General features: G+C 36.8%; 1 protein-coding gene across 2 annotated transcripts in view; it reads right to left on the reverse strand.

Annotated features, from left to right (window-relative positions):
- tbck (TBC1 domain containing kinase) overlaps window positions 1-19,684 on the reverse strand; it is a 31,396-nt gene extending 11,712 nt beyond the window's left edge. The window contains exons 1-22 of one of the 2 annotated variants that reach the window (XM_044113189.1): window positions 19,564-19,684; window positions 19,070-19,287; window positions 18,638-18,707; window positions 17,867-17,981; window positions 17,319-17,392; window positions 17,023-17,164; window positions 16,841-16,901; window positions 16,690-16,751; window positions 16,102-16,163; window positions 15,633-15,781; window positions 15,348-15,486; window positions 15,124-15,223; window positions 14,657-14,706; window positions 14,410-14,539; window positions 13,389-13,487; window positions 13,232-13,294; window positions 12,997-13,123; window positions 12,744-12,794; window positions 11,862-11,945; window positions 9,337-9,422; window positions 6,580-6,616; window positions 4,853-5,014 (exon numbers count right to left, since the gene is read on the reverse strand). In XM_044113189.1, the coding sequence (XP_043969124.1) occupies window positions 4,853-5,014; window positions 6,580-6,616; window positions 9,337-9,422; window positions 11,862-11,945; window positions 12,744-12,794; window positions 12,997-13,123; window positions 13,232-13,294; window positions 13,389-13,487; window positions 14,410-14,539; window positions 14,657-14,706; window positions 15,124-15,223; window positions 15,348-15,486; window positions 15,633-15,781; window positions 16,102-16,163; window positions 16,690-16,751; window positions 16,841-16,901; window positions 17,023-17,164; window positions 17,319-17,392; window positions 17,867-17,981; window positions 18,638-18,707; window positions 19,070-19,262 (2,056 nt within the window). In that variant the 5' untranslated portion in view covers window positions 19,263-19,287; window positions 19,564-19,684. Of the gene's footprint in view, window positions 1-4,852; window positions 5,015-6,579; window positions 6,617-9,336; window positions 9,423-11,861; window positions 11,946-12,743; window positions 12,795-12,996; window positions 13,124-13,231; window positions 13,295-13,388; window positions 13,488-14,409; window positions 14,540-14,656; window positions 14,707-15,123; window positions 15,224-15,347; window positions 15,487-15,632; window positions 15,782-16,101; window positions 16,164-16,689; window positions 16,752-16,840; window positions 16,902-17,022; window positions 17,165-17,318; window positions 17,393-17,866; window positions 17,982-18,637; window positions 18,708-19,069; window positions 19,288-19,563 lie in introns of those variants that run through there. The other variant, XM_044113190.1, reaches the window with a different exon arrangement.
- Between the last annotated feature and the right edge of the window lie 420 nt (window positions 19,685-20,104).

Consider the following 20,104-nt stretch of genomic DNA (forward strand, 5'->3'; position numbering starts at 1 on the left):
GTGCTAACTTGAAACAACCAATCAGAGCCAGGAGGAGGGTCTTAGCACTGTCAATCATCCTCCATGTGACTCTGCCCATCCTTCTTCCCCCTGCTCTCTGTTACCCTGCAGCTTATTCCTGAGGGCAGAGCTTTTTGTGAATGCTCAGGCTAGTTAGCATAGCTACCAATGTCAGTGGATAAACCGACATTAGTAGCGAATAAGTTATTGTGCTGCCATTAGAACACTGAGCAGTGAGTACACAAGGATGATTCTCAGCGCTATGACCATCCTGTTGGTTCTGATTGGTTGTTTTTGGTTGGAAACGGTGCATTTCTTCAGACAGGGAGGAACTGGAGGAGATTGATCTTTTCACAGATCATCTCATATTGTCAGAACATAGTCACAGTTTTAAAAATATGCAAAACATTTTTAGTAAAAGTTTCATACTGATGCTTTAATGTTTAAAAGTCAGGTGTATAATCTAAACACAGAAATGTGCACTTGAAACATACGTACGTTCCTAAATCTTATAGTAGTTTAGAGATTTCAAACATTAATTTTACGATGGCAGGAGAGAATAAAACATTCAAAGCTATTTTTTAATATGGATGTCTTGTCCTGATTGGAATATCTAACTCTTGAATTGGATTCCATGTGTAATGGACCTGTCAGTGGGAATTACTATCACTGACTTCATTTGCTGCTCCAGCTGTCCCAAGCAGAAGGATTAAGTGTAGGAATCCTGATGTGAGGAATCCTTTAGGAACCAGTATCCTGGAACAGAACAACTAGATCTGACAGCTGCACACAGGAATAGAGAGGGACTGTACGGGAACTTTATTCATACTTGCACTGATTTAACACAGATTGAGAATCTTGTATAAAACTGAAAGACATATTGAGCCTTTTTTATAAATTACACTAGTGGTGCCCAAGTCCTGTCCATGAGAGCTACCATTCTGCTTTTAGATGCATCCATTCTCCAACATACTTGAATGCATGTACTTATATCAAGTAGCTGAATTCCCTCCCCAGCAGTCATTCAGATTGGTAGAGACCTTCTAGTGAGACACTCATTTGATTCAGGTGTGTTGGAGAAGGAATGTGTCTAAAACTTAAACTCTTTTAGTCTTGGCCACTGTGCTACAGAATTATTGAGGTGGAATTATTGAGCAACCAGATATAGCCCTTCAGAATAAAAAGCAACAAAAGATGTGGGCCAAAACAATTTCTGGTATTTCCCCTTCAATCTGTGCCACACAGTGAGCTAGACAACATCTAGTTGACCTGTTTTATAATCCAAAACCAGCAGCAGGCTGTGTTGTTCTGCCTCCACACACGAGGCTCCCGTAGTTGTGAATGTGATGCATGTGGTGCTGGCTCGGTAAAAAATGAATGGAAGCTTCGGCTCAATGAGGACATCAATTTTCCACGCATAATGGCAGAAATGAACAGGTGCAGGCCACAAATCACAGGATAGGAAGCTTAATTCACTAGGCGCATATATGTAAATGTGCATGCGCGTGACTTTGTATAAACATGAAATAAAATTTTATTGCCATCGTTTGACAAAGGTTGCCTTCACATTTAGAGACCTGAGCAAAATATTTGAAACAAGTGCGTGATTTATACCCTCGGCAGACTTAGAAAGATATTAATGTGTTAGAGTGACTCAGCCACAGCACCACCTTGAATGTTATAGTGAACTTGTGAAGGAAACTAAAGATTAAGGTGACAGCAAGGAAGCCTTCTGACTTGAATGGTCGATCACCAAAGACAAACTAGCACTGGAAACATGAATAGAACTGGTCAGAAATGATAAGAATGGTTTTCATATTGCAATGCGGGTAAATATTTTCATACTGAATATTGAGAAGGACATTAATTTGTGAGGTGCCACTGAAAGAAAAAGACCATATTGCTAGTTTCACTTTTTACTAAATACAAAAAGGATCCTTGGTTTTTAAATCAACGCTGGCTGTGCACTTGCTTTCCAAGTCATCATCTTCCTTTTGCACAATAGTTTTCCCAACACACTATTCTATTTTTTCTATGAACATTGTGCTTTTTGATTTTGGCGACACTGGCAGTATGAAGACATTTGCACAGTGCTTAAACCTATTTGTATTAAAATAAAATATATCCCAAACCTTTTAATATATAAAAAATGTTTTCTGTTTAAGTCTGGGACATTATCTGTGGCTAAGAAAACAGACAGATTATTTAGGTACAACTTAAAAATATGTTCTTACGTCTTCACTGTTTTAGAGATTATAAACATTTTTGCTTAAGTGGGTGGCACCAGGCTTAGCAGCTCTTGTTTGTCACAGGTTGTATAAAGAGACTTGTGACAGGTTATATAAAAAGAATTGCCAACATAAACCAGACCAGAACCTTACCGGAGGCTTAGATAAACAGTCTTTCCACTCCAGAATCAGTTCCTAATATAGTGTAAGAGGAGTTCAAAATACCATGCTATAACAATCCGGGTATAGTTAGCTGGCAATAATTTACCAAAAAAAAAAAAAAAAACACAGTTGGCAGAAGGAGCCAGACACTAGAGAAGCTAACACTAGAGTAGCTGACTGCAGCTTCAGGCCAAAATAGTTTACCTGTATAAGGAAAACTTGGAGTCCTTCTCCCTTCTGGCCCCACACATTTGTTGAAGTTTGACAGAAAAACATTGAACTTTGGCATTAGGGGAAGCTTCTCTTACAGCATTTCTGCATCTCTTCGGCGCAAAGGTTTTCCAGTACACTTATTTCATCCCAAAGATGCTCAGGTTTTTTTTTTACACTAAGCAACACAGCTTTTTAAGGAACTAGGTTTATGTCGCAATGCAAGTAAATAAGTATTTACTTGCATTGTGTACACTCAGCATGAAGTGTACCCCGAACATCTCATGACATTTCTACAAGTAAAAAACTAAAAGGGGGGAAAAAAAGAAGACATTTTTCAAAATAAATAAAATATTTACAGTGGCAACAAACTAGAAAATGAATAGATCATCATATGTAACTACAACTATAAAACTGTCAAACTTTGTGTGGCTTGAGGAGCTAACACTAGTTCTTGTTGCAAAACACATCAAGTTTTTAGAAAAGCAAAAATATTCAGTCTGAATTAGTTTCAAGAGACAGAATCTGAAAATATCTGATCTGTTTTTGAAAGCAACATATTAGTGGGTAAATCTTAGACCACTCTTTGGTTTGGCACTGGTTCCTGAGGGAAGGAGACTTTTGGGATAGTGTGGTGTTTGCAAATTAAGTCAAAGGGAAGCACAAAAGGTGTAACAAGGAATCTCAAAAGGAAACAACCTTTTCTAGAAGTTGAACATATTCTACTCAGTTCAGTTTATTATGCTTAAAGTGAAGCTTCACTTCAAAACAAGAAACACAAAACTCTATTTTGGCTATAGAAAGCCTCAACATTTTTCACTGCCACTAAAAATGGCAATGAAAAACTGCTTCAGTTTCTGCCTTTTATTTGAAGTATGCTCATTGTCTATTCCAGTCACCTCTAAAAATGTTCACTCTAACTTAGGTCAACAGGGCTCTTTACGATGCAGTTCAAAGTTTCCTCCTCTGCTCCTGTAGTATCACTCTGCATTGCAATACCTGTACTTTGAATTTTTGCATGGCTTGAAAACAGCAGACCTTCACCTTAAGCTTTTTTAACTCATATTGGGTAATGCAAAATGCTGTAAATAACATTAGTAATCTTTTGACTTCACCTTTCTTTAAATTAAATGCATCCATCACCACAGCCAGTGAAGGAGCCCCACAGCAGAACATAAGCCGAACCATATCTTGATTTATCCACTGATATTTTTCCTTAAGAGCACATTTTATTTATAATCAGTCTGCTTTACTATTAATGAACATTATCCCAGAGGAAGCTTGTTTTATTAATTTAAGTTACTGAAAAATTACCTTTTTAGCAAAAGTCTTTTTGTGTTCTAACACCTGTGGGAAACTCTTTTGATCTCCAGTTGAAACCGGAAGTTTACACACAGCGAATGCATAGAGATGCATCTTTTTCCCCACTGTCTGAAGTCAGAACAAACTTGTCTTGTTTAGGGTCAGTAAGAATTTTGGGTTTAGCAGATGTTTACATTACATCAGAATTCTTGCTAATGCATTCAAATTCAGAGGTTTACATGCATTTCCTAAGCATTTGGCAGAATTTTCTTGGAACTGCATAAAACATTTAGTTTAAGAATGTAAATAATTCCAACCAGAGTGGTATATAATAATTAAGCCCACTATTATTCAAACTCCTAATGTATGTGTAAAATAATATTTCATTCAAGCAAGGTGTTTGCAAGAATCAGACAACTACCTGAAGACATTAAGGCAATCTGAAAGACGGGGGCGTTCAATCATATTAGATTTGAGTCAAGATTCTGGTTGGGTTGCTCCAAAACATTATTACCTTCTGTAAGTAAAATTAGGAGATTACTTTAAACCCAAATCTGCCAAGAGTATGAAATATACAGGTTCATACATATAATTCAGGTGAAATGTTGATACTGTAACCCACTCAATTTTCCAGAGAGCTCAATCCCTCTTAATTTAAAGTTTAAAAAGTAATGCAAAACTGAAAAACTAATTCTTGGCAATATAGCAATGAGGCTATAAATTCCAACAAAATGAATGGGTTGGTGAATGAATGGAGGATTTCCCCTATTCTCATTAGAAAATACCGCAACCAAATTCTGTACTTTTGCAGACTGTATAGGAGCCCCATGAGGATGTTGGTTACTGTCGGTCAGTATTTTTGCCATACTAAAATCTGAAATGGAGTTGAAAAGAGAGAAACAGTAAAGCAGTGTTTGTTACCAGAGCAAAGTACTGGCTAACATCCTTACCTGGCAGGTCAGAGAAGAGCAGGATGCATTCATTAAAGCCATTAGCCAATAGACGATCCCTGAGCTGCTGCAGTATGGCAACGCCAATACAAAAGGGGAACGAGGAGCTTCCCAGCAGCAACGTGTCCCACAGGTGGAAGATTTTGTGCAGAGGAAACACGTCTGCATGCCAGGTAGAAAAACAAATACAACAGGGGAAATGTGTTATAAATATCATATCAGTGTCTGGATTTTGTTATTTATTTATTTAAATGAGATTTAGTTGTTTCTGCACTATGTAAACAATTACAGAGGTGGACAATTACCCTGTAAGTGAAGAAGTATGGAATAAATTTGTCTCTGTGGATTACAACTACAAGCTTACAAGGCAAAACTGAGCAATGCCTGGAAGCAATGTTTGGTGTAGGAGGCAGCTGGGAAAAGGTTTAGGTGGGCGATGTTACAAAAAAAAAAAAAAAAAAAATCACTGAAAGAACATCAGCAGGCTCAGGAGCTTTAGAACAAGAACTCTCATTATGAGCCAACTCTTTTCAGGCCAAATAAAACCACATCCTGATACCATGTCCCTCTGCAATTATTATTTCAATCATATGACTTTCTGTGCTCCTAAATGTAACACATCTCCTCTCTTGACATGCATAAACATGATTCTGACTTGGTGCTTCTGTTTATACTATTCAGATTTTTTATTTATTTTTTTTGTCTATATGGAGGCAGAATCCCACAGTGGTGCAGTGGGCTGAGTGCTGAGAGAACGCTTCAGAGGGTCCCAACACATTAGCAGTCAACTGAATAGACTGGTGGGTGTGAGTGACAGGTAGTGTGTCTGTTTGTGAAAGGAAGCAGGGCCTCCAACCTTGTTTCATATTGGACTGAGGACATTAGCAGTCAGAAAAGCACACCTGAATACAAGGCACTGACTGGCACTGTGGGAGGATTTGGGACAAAAGGGAAACAAACTAAACTCTGCACCCTCACATGTAAGAGCATGTGTCTGATTAATTGAAAATGGAGTTATACTACCAAGAACAGAGAACCTACGGGCAATTGCATTGACCATTCCAAGGCTGATGGGTCAGTTCAGAGAAATCACTATTGTTAAATTCTACGTATGCATCCAAACTACCAGTAAACGTGAAAGTTATTCAAATAGTTGTTCTATTTATGTGATTTTTACTTGTAAAAAATGTTGGTTGGTTTGATCATGGTTATGCTTTAAAGTGTGTAAAGAGAAGAGCATGAAATAAACAACATACATGACCTTCTCAAAATAGAAAGAAGTGTAATAGATGTAAACATGAAGCTAATAACTGGAATCAGCAGAAGCACACAATAGGTATTAGTTTACAAACATAAAACTGGATGATCTAATTAAATATATTTTACTGCTTATTTTGACAGCTCAGCCTGGGATGGGAGTTTCCATTTAAGATCTTGATGTTTAGTAGAAATGTGACAATCAAATGCAGCTCATTTGTCAGACACACATATTTGAACATTAAGTAATGTAATTACAATCCAATGAAATAAGGACACATCTGAACATGAATATAAAATACAATTTTAAAAAATACAGGCAGTGATGAGTGGATCTCACATTTCTGAACATGTTTAATTCCTTCTATATGAAAAACATCTAGAGAGCACATTTCTAGAAATTCCTGAAAAACTGAACCCTGAATAATGAAATTAGCTACTAGGAACAACAACAACAAAATGTAACTTACGTGTAAACATAGTGAGGAACCAGGGAATAGCATAAAGCTGTGATGGAAAAAAAAAAAAAAAACAGAAAGAGAGGGAAAGACTTGTTATATGAGGACATTATTAGAACTTAATAATCTGGACTTCACAAAATCACGTAATACTGTTCTTCACATTCAAATCAATAACAACTTAAATAAAAACCCTTGACTTGGAGGCAGATCACAAATCTGCTGAAAACACAAGATTAGTTTGGTTCTTAAGCAGAACTGGGAAAGCAAACAACGAATGTCACTATGCATAAAAAAAAAAAACACCTGCTCACGCAGAGAGGCAGTATTCCACCTTAAACCAACGGAGCACACACTTAGCCTGTTGGATCAGTTAGAGAAAAACTATAGCTTGTCTCAGAAAGGTAATTGACCTGTCATTGTGCAGGTGCTGGTAGCTATTCAATAATAAGGACCTCTGGTGTCTGAAATGGTGAAGAACCAGACCATTACTGCGCTCCCAGTATCATCCCTAGTCAGAGAACCGCTGGTTCAGCCAGACTGAATTAGTGGAGGTGCAAATTGTATACTCCGGAGAGGAGATAGCACTAAATTGAAACAGCCTGAATTAAACCACAGACTATATGTAATCTGATTGCTAACCATGCTGGCAAAAAGAGAGCACTGAAAACTAAAACAAAAAGGTCCATAATGGGTTTCTGTGTCAGTGAACAAATAGATGCTTTAGGATCTATTCACTAAGGGAGAACAAGTTAGGAATCTGAAAAGTGCAAGTAGTTTGTTGTTTATTTGGTTTTAACTAAACTTTTTCATGCAAGGCAGACATATTGGATGTTTGCTTTATTGTCGCCAAAAAAAAATTAAAACTTAGAACTTGAAAGCCAAAATCAGGGTACTTCGTAGTTAAAATTTTCACCTTACGATATCATATTTTGAATAAAATTAAAACATGATAAAACTGCCTTCTTCCATTTTGTTAGGTTTTATGACAAACTCCAAAATTTGTAGTTCCTACTGTTCAAAATGTCTCTACGTAGTACCCACTGGAAAACAGTGTTTTGCATTTCTTCTTTGGCTTTGTTGGGGTTGATGAAGTATTTGCTAAGTGAAAGTTAAGTGGATTTAATGTCTTTTGCCTAATTACATGGTCTGACATGCATGACAGCTGTAGCCACACAGATTATTTAGCATTATCCAGACCTAAAACTGAAACAGAAACACAGCCTAAGTTGGCAAGATTTCAAAGGATTAAAATCCATCAGAAAAACAGTAGCTTTTTTGTGAGGGTGATTAACTGCTGCTCAGACCAAGGCATAGGCTGGTTATAAACATCAAGGTATATCGAAGTTTTAAAAAGTTACATTTTCAAAACTGCTAAAATTCCCCACCATCGTGATCCTGTAGGTTAAATATATTTTCATGAGATTCCAGCAAAAGTGGCACAGGAGATTTTCTCTGCCTGTATGGAGAATAAATAAGTCAGCTTCACAGCCTGCTGATCAGCACTGCAGCTCAGCTGGCTGAATGAAGGTCCTACTTTCCCTTATTTATTAAGAAAGAGAAAAAAAATTGTATTTAGAACTGCTAAAAACAGAGTCTTTTTCTAACTAAAATAAGACCAGCTCTCACTCTAATTAATGCCTATGGTGTTAAGTCAGCATTACTTTTGTGCAATTCAGATAATCTTTTTGCATTTTTATTAACTGGCGGAAGAGACTTTTTGCAATGACCCAATGAATTGACCTGGTCAAAATTCAATGGAAGCCACTACAGCTTGTTGTGGGGATTGTAGTATATCAGACAGGAAGTGGTAAGGATAGAGCTTCTAAAGAGTGACTGGACCACTTTCACCACTGCTTGCACTTCTAGCTTTGCTTAAATTTTTGTAACAATAAAAATGATGCTTAAACGTTGTAGATTACATTTCAAATCTAATTAACAATATCCATCGATCCATTATCTCACATGCTTAACCATATTGGGGTCGCGAGGTGTGCTGGTGCCTATCTCCGGCTGAGAGGTGGGGTACACCCTGGACAAGTCGCCAGTTCATCACAACAACGATACTATACTACTTAAACAGCTGCGGGATTTTTTTATGTTTTAAATAAAATAGTCATTTGTCTAAATATGGTTAAAATGAGGTAGTGTTACTTAATGTTGCACTTAATTGCAGTAAATCCAATTACCAAAAGTAATTCTGTGTTTTAAATGTACTACTCAACAGCTGCAGCGTCAAAAACTCAGAAGGAAGCTGCAGGCTCTGATACTTCACTATCCAACTGGTGATGTTTCAGAGGCTGCTCCACAGATGACACACATTCATTAGCACACAACTAAATTCACGGACAGGTGGCACAGACTTTAACCTTGTCACTGAGCAAAGCTGTAAGGAGGAAGGCAAAGGGCATCAGGAATCGGCCCATAGTGAAAGAAATAAGCTAAGTCCGGCAGAAGGCAGTCATTAAGTGTGCCTGGAAGACATGAGCCGCTGTACAAATTACTAGCTGTGGACTATGGGGAGAACTTGACCGTGACCACAAATTCAGGGAGGAAGGATGGGGAACAAAAAGTGTCAGTGGCAATGAAGAGATATACCCGGCCATCCAAGAAGGTTCCTATGCCCTCGGCAAGGAGCAAGAAAATAAGAATATTTTTCTTCAGTTTCTGAACTGAAGTAAAATGTAAGACAAACATTATCTGAGTATGTCCTGCACTGGAGCCTGTTGTCATCAGTCTGACAGGGCACTTTCATCCTATGCAACTTACATCTGGAATGAAGCCAATCTCATTTAGATGGTTGCTTAGCTCTGGGTCATGAAAGGCAATCATCTGGGAGAAAACAGTCAAGTACTCTGGAACAAAAGCAAAAGAGCAAAAAGGTCAGGAAACAAAATCTGTTGTATAACATTTACTCGAAAACACACAAAGAATGTGGCTTTGATAGCTATGAATCAATTCACCCCTTTGCAAATTAATGTGCAAAGTGGTGGATTACATTACTAGCATTAATGTGCTAGTAAAATACTTTTGATAAGTTATGAAAAGAATCATAAAAATGTTAGCCTGTCCAATGCCTTCCTACGCAATTTCACTCAATTCTCATCTCCCTTCAGTGCACCATCTGGAATTTCTCTCACTGAGCTCGATTTCTCTGGCTGAATTTCAACCAAGCCAATCAGCAAACAGAAGGATTAGTTGTGAAAGATGAGCAGTTTTTGATTTGTAGTCTGCCTTTAGCTGGCAATAGCAGCAGTGGGAGTGAACAAAGCCATTCACTCCAAGTTGGTCAAGCTTCCAAATGTTGAAATAACAGCCGGATTGGCATTTCTCTCTTCGCAGAAGGGGATGCTTGTATAAAATTACAGGCAATTTCCATTCAGTTTCATAGTGCTGAACTATTGCAAACATTACGCCCAAATGTTATCAATTGGGTAAAATTTTTCACTTCGAGAAAGCAATCCTCTCTCAATGGCCAAGGGTTCAGGCTTTCTTTGCGAAGCAAAAAGAACAGCAAATAAAAATGTGCAAATCCTACAAACGCTTGAACTTATTTGCATTTATTTTCTCACAAAAACTATATAAATGTTTTTATGTATTTAGTATAGTATTTAACCATAATATGTTACATGAAATATTTTATTATATAGTGCTAGGTTATTGCAAGACTCAGGAAAAATACTGAATCTTGCAGTATTCAGTGTATTTAATGAATACTGCAAAAAGTACGAAAATTATGAAAGGTCAATATGACCAGCCAGATATAATTATATAACATCCGCAAATTATTGTTATACATTTCTAATTTAATTGCATCTTATTTTGCTTACAACTTTGTGTAAATACTCCGGTATTTTTCTGCTAAATATGTAATTTGCTACAACATTGTACAGGGTTTCTGCAAAAATCATACATTAAAATCTATGGTTTAAACCTACATTATGATTTAATGTATGGTTTGGGCTATTCACAAAAAACAACTTCAGGAGGTAAATTTGTGCTTCAGTAAAGCTTCAATAAGCCATGTACTAAGATCCCTGCCACATCCATGTAGCTTGTAGTAAACAATAGAGTAGGAACTTTTTGGTATTCATCTTCTTGTAGGTATAAGATCTCCAGTTCTTGGAACAGATTTATTTGCTGGTTTCCTGTGACAAATCTGTTCCTTCAGTAATGTTTGTTGACCTAAATGGGCCTTGAAAATTTGCTACAGCATAATAATATTACACAATTCATTAGTCAAGTAATTAAAATATTGAAGACGTAACTAACTATGCAAATTTGGTGGTATTCTTGATGTTTTTAGACCCTAGAGAAATCCAGATAATATGTGACTAATTATAGTTCTGATACCTATATATGCCAAAAATGTGAGTTCATTTTGATTATCCCTCTGCTAATAAACATTGTTCACTAGAGTCACCAAACCAGAGCCTAACAGTAGACTATGATAGATAAAATAAATACTTTAACTATTTGGGTATAAATGTGTTAACTCAACGTCAGAGTATTGTGTACAAATTGATGCATAGTTGGAAAATAACGTCATTTGGCCAGCAGGTAAGTTGCATCCCCAGAAATATTGGGTACAAAAACATCAAATAAAAAATGGTAAAGGGTCAAAAATGACCAATGTACTATTTTAGTTAGAAATGGCAAAATTAGCACTTAAAAAATAATGTGAAAGTTATTTTCATTTTTTGGTGGGGAGTCTAAACATTCCATTTGGACATCTGATCCTCAAACGTTGAATTAAAGTAGTTTTCCCCAAAAAACAAACATTAGGAACCTCTGCATGGCACCTATTCAAAGAAGGATACAATAACAGTCTCATTCCTGACAGAGATTCAGAGGTGTGCAAGGCAGCTCTTTATCAGCCACACAGGGATTGATTATCATATTTCTCTGCAGGCATTTGCAGTTTCATTTGTTTCCATATTTCTAAATGATGTGGCTCAGCTGCAGACTCCATTAAGACAGACTGAAATTAGTTTTCACAGTGTAGCAGCAACACTGAGCCCAGATTTAATCAACATTAGGGTGACAGGCCGACACCCTGTCAGCCTATGCTAATTTGTTTCTAAACTTAAAGCCTCTGACTGCGTTTAATCATTAAAACTCAACCTGCAGTGGCAGATGATGAAACAAGTTTAAAAGCACTGAGAAAGGAAGACTATACTGAAATCATGTCAAAAATGTACACTGCAACATGTGGAAGCAACATGATTGACTTTACTTTTTACCAAGAAATTTTACTCAGACACAAGACAAAGGTTTCTTCTTGAATATCTTACCTTGGATGACATGGGAGTTGTCCTTCAGGAAAAAATTGTACAGGTACTTTGGGATGAAGGCAGACATGCAGGCATATGCTAATGCTATAGAGAGAACAACATGTATACAAATTTATTGTAGAAATAAACATGAAGATGAATTTTGGGCTTTTCGTTTTAATTGTTTATCTATGTTTTATTTTTAGGTTCAACCAAACAAACTGGGATTTACAGTGATTAAACCAGTTGCACCAAACTATCTCCAAGTTTCAACCATCTGACTTAACCATTTAATTTCAGAATGAAAGTAAAAGGAATGTTCAACCCGCCATAGACTAGAAACTGCTGAAACATCAGTGTTGTTATTCACAGTGAAGCCGGTTTAACATCAACATGAAGGTGCCAACAAATATAAAAGCTTCTGCTTCAACACGGACACCTTTGGGGCCAAATGATATGATAGGCTAAATAATCCTTGAAAAAAATGGTTTTATTGAGATTGAGATTTAGTCTTTGTTATCACAATGACAAGAAGTCTGTTTGGAGGAGTAAAAGTGAAGTAACATAACTGAATTACACTTTTGCTAATGAAGATTAGTCAAATTTATTGTGAGTCAGAGTTACAACCAGATCAAGGCATCCGATTTCTCTGAAACTTGGAGAAGGAATTTTAACCAAACATTGTTCATGGTGTATCTGTAAATTTGAGTCTGTTTGTATATTTTTGAGGTCTGTGTAGGTTATTGAATTCCCTCAATTATCCTTGAAATTATTAAAAGTGTAAGTTATATGTTCAGCCAGCCTTGAAGAAAAGAGGTCTTAAATAAAAGATTAAAAGACCCAATTAAAATGAAACTGATGATCAGTGCACCCAAGCTGGAAAGTTCAAACTGAGATCCTCACCTTCATTATTGAAGTTCAAATATAAGAATGGAGCACAAAGTGAATCCAAACCTGCAATGGAAATGCATCAAATAAATTAAAGGTCAAACTAAAGCACCTGTGGTCAAAATAATTCTGTTTCTAAAACAAGGCATAATCGCCATCTAGTGTTCACTTAGGGGTGTTACCAGGATAATAAAAGAAAAAAAAAAAGAGAAAAAGAAAAAAGAGGCTACAGATAAAAAAAAAAAAAGATGAATGGGGAGTAACTGACCCTGCCAGTAGACCAGGTCGGGATGGGAGACCACCCAGGCTTTTAACACACGCCTGAACTTGATGTGACCCTGAGGAGATGACAGCAGTTCATCATACTGGTGGCAGCGTGGAATATCCACCTCGATCTGCACACACAAAAAGGGAAACATAAAAATAAACAACTACAGCATAAAATAACAAACCTTTGAAAAAATTGAACTGACTCAGTTGTTAGCTTTTATTCTTCAGCCTACCTGTCTGTCGGTTGGTATGGGAGTATCCTTGTCAATGCTGTCATACTTAGCTTGAATGTCACCCTATGCAAAAAAAAATAAAAAATACAAAGAACAGATGAACCAATGCACCTTTTCTCATTTAAATTTAGAATAATTGTTGCTTTAGGTTTTGTACCTCAATGCCTAGCAAAGCAGCCCAAGCCAGTCCTCTAACCAGAGGAGGAATATCCACTCTGGCCTCTTTCCACATAAGGTTCTTTTTGTATGGATAGCCCTGAAGAGAAACGTATAAAGTATCACTGAGTAAATACACAAAGCAATTTTCAATGACAATTTAATTGATTAAAAGAATAAACTATCCAAAACAAACTGGTCCTCTGCAAAAATGTAATTGTCCCCTAAGTCTAATAACTAGCCTTGACACCACTTGCATCAAGAGCACCAGTGCAATAATTGTGAAATCGGGGAAAAGAGAAAGAAAAAAAATGCATCCTTTTAAAAATCTTTTACAAATTAAAATCTGCAAGTGTGGTATGCATTTGTATTCAGCCTCTCTGAATCAATATTTTTTAGACGTGGCTTTCACTATAATCAAAACTGCACGTCTTGTCTCTGCTAGCTTTGGAGATCTTAATGATGGAGTTGTTGCTCATTCTCCCTGCAAACTGGTTTGAGTTCTGTCAGTCGGAACGAAAAGCAGCTACAAACATCAACTTTGAAGTATTGACATCAATTCTCGGTGGAATTAAGGTCTCGAATTTGACACAGGAATATGCTTTGATGTAACTCTGGCCGCATATTTAGGGTTGTTGGAAGGTGAACCTCTAACAGGTTAATGTGTAGCCTCTTCCAGACTTCCTCAGTGTTTAGCTCCATCAAACTTCCAACCAACTCTGACCAGTTTTCGCATCTATGATGACGAAATGCATCCTCACAGAATGTTGCTGCAACCTCCATGTTTCAAGGCGGGGGTGCATTTACTGCTATAAATTTTTGAACAAAAAATATTTTACAAATCGTGTGGTATTCTTCCCCTTCACAATTATACTATATTCTGTGTTTCTCCTTCACATAAAATGCCAATGAAATATACTGCTGATTGAAGATGAGAACATTATGCTTGTGTATTCTACCCCAAGTGTGGATTCTGAATGTGTAAGGCCGATGATGTACACAAGTACGTATGCTGCCCTAACCTTGAGCAACCTGTCAAATAGGATGATGCGGATGAGCTGGTACTCTGTGTCCCTCTCGCGGATGATGAGTGGCAGCGTGACAGTGGCCGACAGCTCATTGCTGCTGTTAGACTGCGGCAAGCTCGACTGTCTGGAGGAGGAAGGTGGATAGGGACATGACATTACTGGTGCCAAAAGGTATGACAAGATAATGTTGAAAAATAGTGACATGGAAGATGGGAAAGGTCTTATAATGGAGGAGGCTTACTCGTCTTCCAGCAGAGGGTAATAGGCTTCTCCAGCAACATCCTTCAGTCTCTAGACCAAAAAAAAAAAAAAAAAAAGAGAGAGATATTCTTTTTTATGTCCTGATTTCAACTCTACAGTCTGCAATAAGAGTCAACGAAGAAAAACATCCAATTCGACACACATGTGCTTGCCTCTCATTTATGCTTAAAATAAAGGGCCCACTGATCTTCAGTTTGGCACAGTTTAATAATCTGTACATATAGATAATACGGACACTACAAAGAAAACATACCTTTAATAAAATTGAAAATCTGCAAAATAATTCTATATTACAATCTAATGTAACTGTAACTGAGTTGCTCATTATTAGGGTAGGTACTTTTTTTTTGTTCGTTTTCTTTGCGTCTTTCACTGTCAACATTTTTTCCAGTGATATAATTATCAAAACTCGCATCTTAATGCAGTGAAGTACACAAACTGCCTTACATTTCTGAGTTGGCACAGAGGCAGCGTCACTGTGGTGTCATCAAGCAGGAAGCTTCGATCTCTCCCTTGGCCAAATGACTCCCCATCCTCCAAGACAAACCTAAAAGAAAATATAAGAGCATGCAGATATAGCATTCTAAATAGGTCATAACATGATTAAAAATGTGCATATATTCAGACATCCTCCATGTGATTCGGTGCATGTCTGAGTGCATGCGATGTACTTGGGCAATGTGCACACTGGCGGCTTAGACTGGATGATTTCCTTGTTGGTAAGCTCCTTCTCCAGGTCTCCACCCGCGAGGCACCATAGATGGTACACCTCATCTATGCCGCGCTCTGACAAGTAATCCTCATCATCATCTAGGATTACACACAGACAAAAGCTCAAGTACTTGTGGGTAGAAACAGGAGGTCAAAACATAGCTTTAATGTTTTGTGCTACTGTTTCAAGTCTAGAAAAAGAGATATTTAATCAAACTAAAGATCAGGTAATATTTGAAGGAGACCTTTGCAAAGATCACTGATGTCATCTGGGAGCTCTAGGTGTGCACAGCGCAAAGAAGATGAAAATAAACTGACAGGGTTCTGGAAAGGTGAATAGTGGCAGGAAATGCCATCAAAAACAGGGTCTCTAAGCAGCTCAGCAGGGGTTGGCCTTCAAGTTACAAAAAGCAGAAAATGGTTAAATGGTAAATGGCCTGCATTTGTATCACATTTTATCAAGTCTAAGGATTGTAAAGCTCTTTACACTACATTCATCCATTCATACAAACATGGAGTACAGGGGCAAAAATGGGGATGTACCAATAGAATCAGCCAGAAATCAAAATCGGTCAATCTTCCCTTGATATACAGCATATGGCTGTATATTTTACAGTATACAGTCATATATTGTAAAATCTTTTTTTTTTATAGAACACATTTTCACCAGCGGTGTGAATAAATGGGGAAATCTGTAGCAAACACTACATTTACCTTTTGGATGGATGAAAGGTCAAACACTTCCTTAATAATTCAACAACATTCTCAGGCAGCTCCTGTGAACACGTCATAAATATGATGATCAGCTACTTTCCCCATTCAAGTTATCTCAAAAGATTCCATTTTCAAGACATCAACTCAGTCAATATGTAGAAATGCCTTTTAAATAGGATTGATCAGTTCAGAAGGTTTCCTTAATTCTACAGAATAAGGATGATTACATCTAAAAACTTATGTGTTATATATTTTTGTTATTTATTTTATTACATGTATTGAAAAATAGCTCCTAAAATCTGGTATGAAACAAGGATACATATTGCAGACATGGCCTTTAACACACATACAAGTATTAAAAACTGAAACTTTCATGAATAAAACTAGAAATAAAACTTTTTATCAACTTGTAAAATAAGAAACATACAGATTAAAGTCCAGCCTTCACATAATTCTTATGTCTATAGGGGTACGCAAACATGCTTTCTATTTATCTCAAACGTAACAAACTACTGTTAACAGTAAGCAGTAGTATTAAATAGTTGTCTAATTGTGTAGGTGCAGAGACTGAGTGTTTCTCAGGCGTACCTTAATGATTTCTAAACATCCATGTTCCTCAGCAAGGACAGTGACAATATCATCCATGCAACCTGGCAAAAACAGACGTCTCATTTTAAGCCCAGTTGAGTTTAAAAGGCCAGTGCTTTACACTCAGGTTAATTAAATCCCTTTTACTCACCCAAGGTTAAAATGAACTTCAGTTTGTCACTTATTTCAATGTTCTGCAAGACTCTTCTTCCCTATTATTGATTAACATCATCAGATTAGAAACTAATCATTATTCAAACAGCTGGAATTTAGGAAAAGTCCAGTTGAAAAAAAATAACAAAATATTTCAGGGGGTTTAGGAGGGATTCTTACTGCACATAGTTCAAAGAGTAAGATTCCAAGTGACCAAACATCCGACTTAGGTCCTGAGGGCAATGGAGTTTCACTATGTGACGGATCACTGGGGTGGAAGCAGCCCAGGGCAATCACCTCTGGAGCAAGGTATGATGGGTTGCTGGAGTTGGTATGACACAGCACATAAGCTCACACTTATCATCCTGTACGTTACACTTCTTGAAGTTTGGTTGGAATGAAACCAGAGAGATAGAATTGTAGCTCTGACTTCTGCCTCATAGCTACCTGGGAAAATTAAAGAGGAAACGACTTACCCAATGGGAAAATCAACATCGCCCCCATGATCAGTCATGTGGTAAAGGCCAAATTTTGCCAGTTTGACATTGCCCTTTAAAAAAAAACAAAATTCATCACAATGAGAGTTTGTAGATATTTCCATTACTATTTATTTAAAATTTACAGTCTGACTTCTAAAGAAGCAGAATTGCTGTTTAATTGATATAAAAACCCAACAGATGTTGTAGTTTTGAAAATCTGTTTGATTTGGTCATTTGAAAATAATGACCAATTACATTTTAAATCTTTTTAAATCTTAATATGTTATTTTTATATATATATATATATATATATATATATATATATATATATATATATATATATATATATATATATATATATATATATATATATATATATATATATATATATATACACATATATACACATATATACACATATATATGTAACAAATGCAATAATTCAGTAATTCGCGACTATTTGGCAGCAGGATGCCAAAAAGTCATATTAATGCATAGATTTACTTGTCTTTTAACAGGAGTAAAAACACTGTTACAAACAGTACCTTGCAATCCAAAAGTATATTGTTTGGGCTGAGGGCTCTGTGCACCAAGCCATGTTTGTTCATGAAGTCCAGACCTTCAAGAACCTCGTAGGCAACTTGGAGTACCTTTTCTGGACTAACACAAATTTAATAAAAAGTGAGAGTTGGAACATTTGTGAGTCAAGGTTTTGCAGACTTATTTTTAGCAATACTACAATATAAACAGCAGGCAAAGTTAATGCATGCTACAGTATCTACATTGTATCTGCCTTACAAAATTAAGAGGCATATATACTCATTAAACCTTTTCCCATTTTGTCATGTTACTATCACAAATCTTAATTGGGATTTTCATGTGACAGACCAACACAAATCAGCACAAATGTGAAGTAGAAGGAAAAGAACATGAAATGTTCATGCCCCAAAACAAATCTGTGCAACCAACTACCTATAGAAGTCACATGATTAATACATACATTCTACCGATATGTAATTTAATCTCAATAAATGCACTGCGAGTCAGTGCAAAGACAGCATTAACCAGAAATGCAGCCACGAGGTCCACAGTAACTCTACAGAGACAGTACAGCACTAACAGTGGCCCTTATAGAGAAAAATTGTTGACTGCCTGCATCAGACTTCTGACTGGTGTAGATGTTCAATCAACTTCAACCATAGAAGAAACACTAAACATACATCCAGAGTTACAGCATAATGATTTGGTATAAAGCACACTCATGTTTTATAATGGTCCAGTCAAAATCCCAAATGAGAATTTAGATCATATCTTACCTCGCTGTTTCCTCTTGCCTGAAATCACCCACATTCCTTGAATAGTGCTCTGCAACAACAATCAGCCGTTCTATGCAGCAAGACAAAAGAAATTGGTAATACATATGCATCTATTCTTTTCTTTTTTTGTTGTTGTTCTTGTTGCTTAAGTTGCAGCGCTAAAATTAGTTGATCATTTAGTAAATATTAAAAACATTTGTCCTTTAAAACACAGTGTTTCAGAGTTTTTCTTAGCATATTAGGATATTTCAGGAGTTCAAAACTTTCCAAGAAACTACAAATAAACAAGTCTTCTTAAGAAATCTACTGAGATTTCTCACAAAGCTTTGCAGCAAATTTTTTTGTAACACGCTTGCAGTAAATGCAGTACATTAAAGCTCGTTACCAGTAGAACAAAATATATCATACAACTAACAAGGTTAACAGCCATACCATGTTTCCCTCTGGAGATGTCCACATACTGACACAGTCTGGGATGAGTGATGGTCTTAAGGATCTGGAAACGCCCCAGGATTTTAATGGAGTTGGGCGTCAGAGGGAGGCCATTGCTACCACAAACATCATGAGGGAGAGCTGAGGCAAAGAAGGTGAAAGCCCCCAGCTGAGCATCTCTGATGGGCTTCATTGACCCAGTGAAAAAAGAAGAAGTCCTAGGAATAAGATACAATGTGCAAAACATATTAAAACTGGAAGTGAAATTGACACAACTTCTCATTCATGCGATGAATAGAAGCGTTACCAAAACAGGCTGCACGGGAGATACAAATACTATCACTGATCTTGGCATTAAAAATGCATGTCTACAGCTGAGAATGAGCATATCTACGAAAAAACGCTTAACAATGAGGATAAGCATCAAATATAAGGAGCCCTACTGAAACAGATGAATTTTCCTTTCAGGAAAGAAGTCAACAAAGTGTATTTACCTTAAAACAATATCTTCTCACACCAAACAAAAAGGCTCTATGTTCATGACGACAGATTAAACTCGAATATAATGGGAAATGTATTAGTTTCCTGATTCTGCGGTGTGACGGGACAGCTGAGTGAGCGTGATCAATGACGCAATTTTTGTGCGACAATGGGGTAAAAAATTTTCTTTATAAGAACAAAAAAAAATGCCACGTAATCTATATAATAAACATTTACGTGAATATATCTGTGTAATAAATCTACAAATATAAATTTTATTTCCTTGCTTTTTATGATTATTTCCTGAAGTCAATGAAGCGCATGCGCTGTCTGTTGTCTCCTCCCTTTTTGTAGAAATTCACTGATATCTAAAACATCTGAACGTGTAAGGCAAACTATAATCTGGGGTTGAGTCCATCTCAATGGTTTAATAATCTAACTAGAGGAAAAAGACTGCCACCTGCCAGCGGCCTCAGTAAACGACTTTACATAGAGAGCACTTAAAAAACACAAAATTTTTATTAATTATGCCGAGTGGTGGATTTTTTTGGAAAC

Source organism: Gambusia affinis, linkage group LG04, assembly GCF_019740435.1.
Source record: "Gambusia affinis linkage group LG04, SWU_Gaff_1.0, whole genome shotgun sequence".
NCBI classification, from domain to species: domain Eukaryota; kingdom Metazoa; phylum Chordata; class Actinopteri; order Cyprinodontiformes; family Poeciliidae; genus Gambusia; species Gambusia affinis.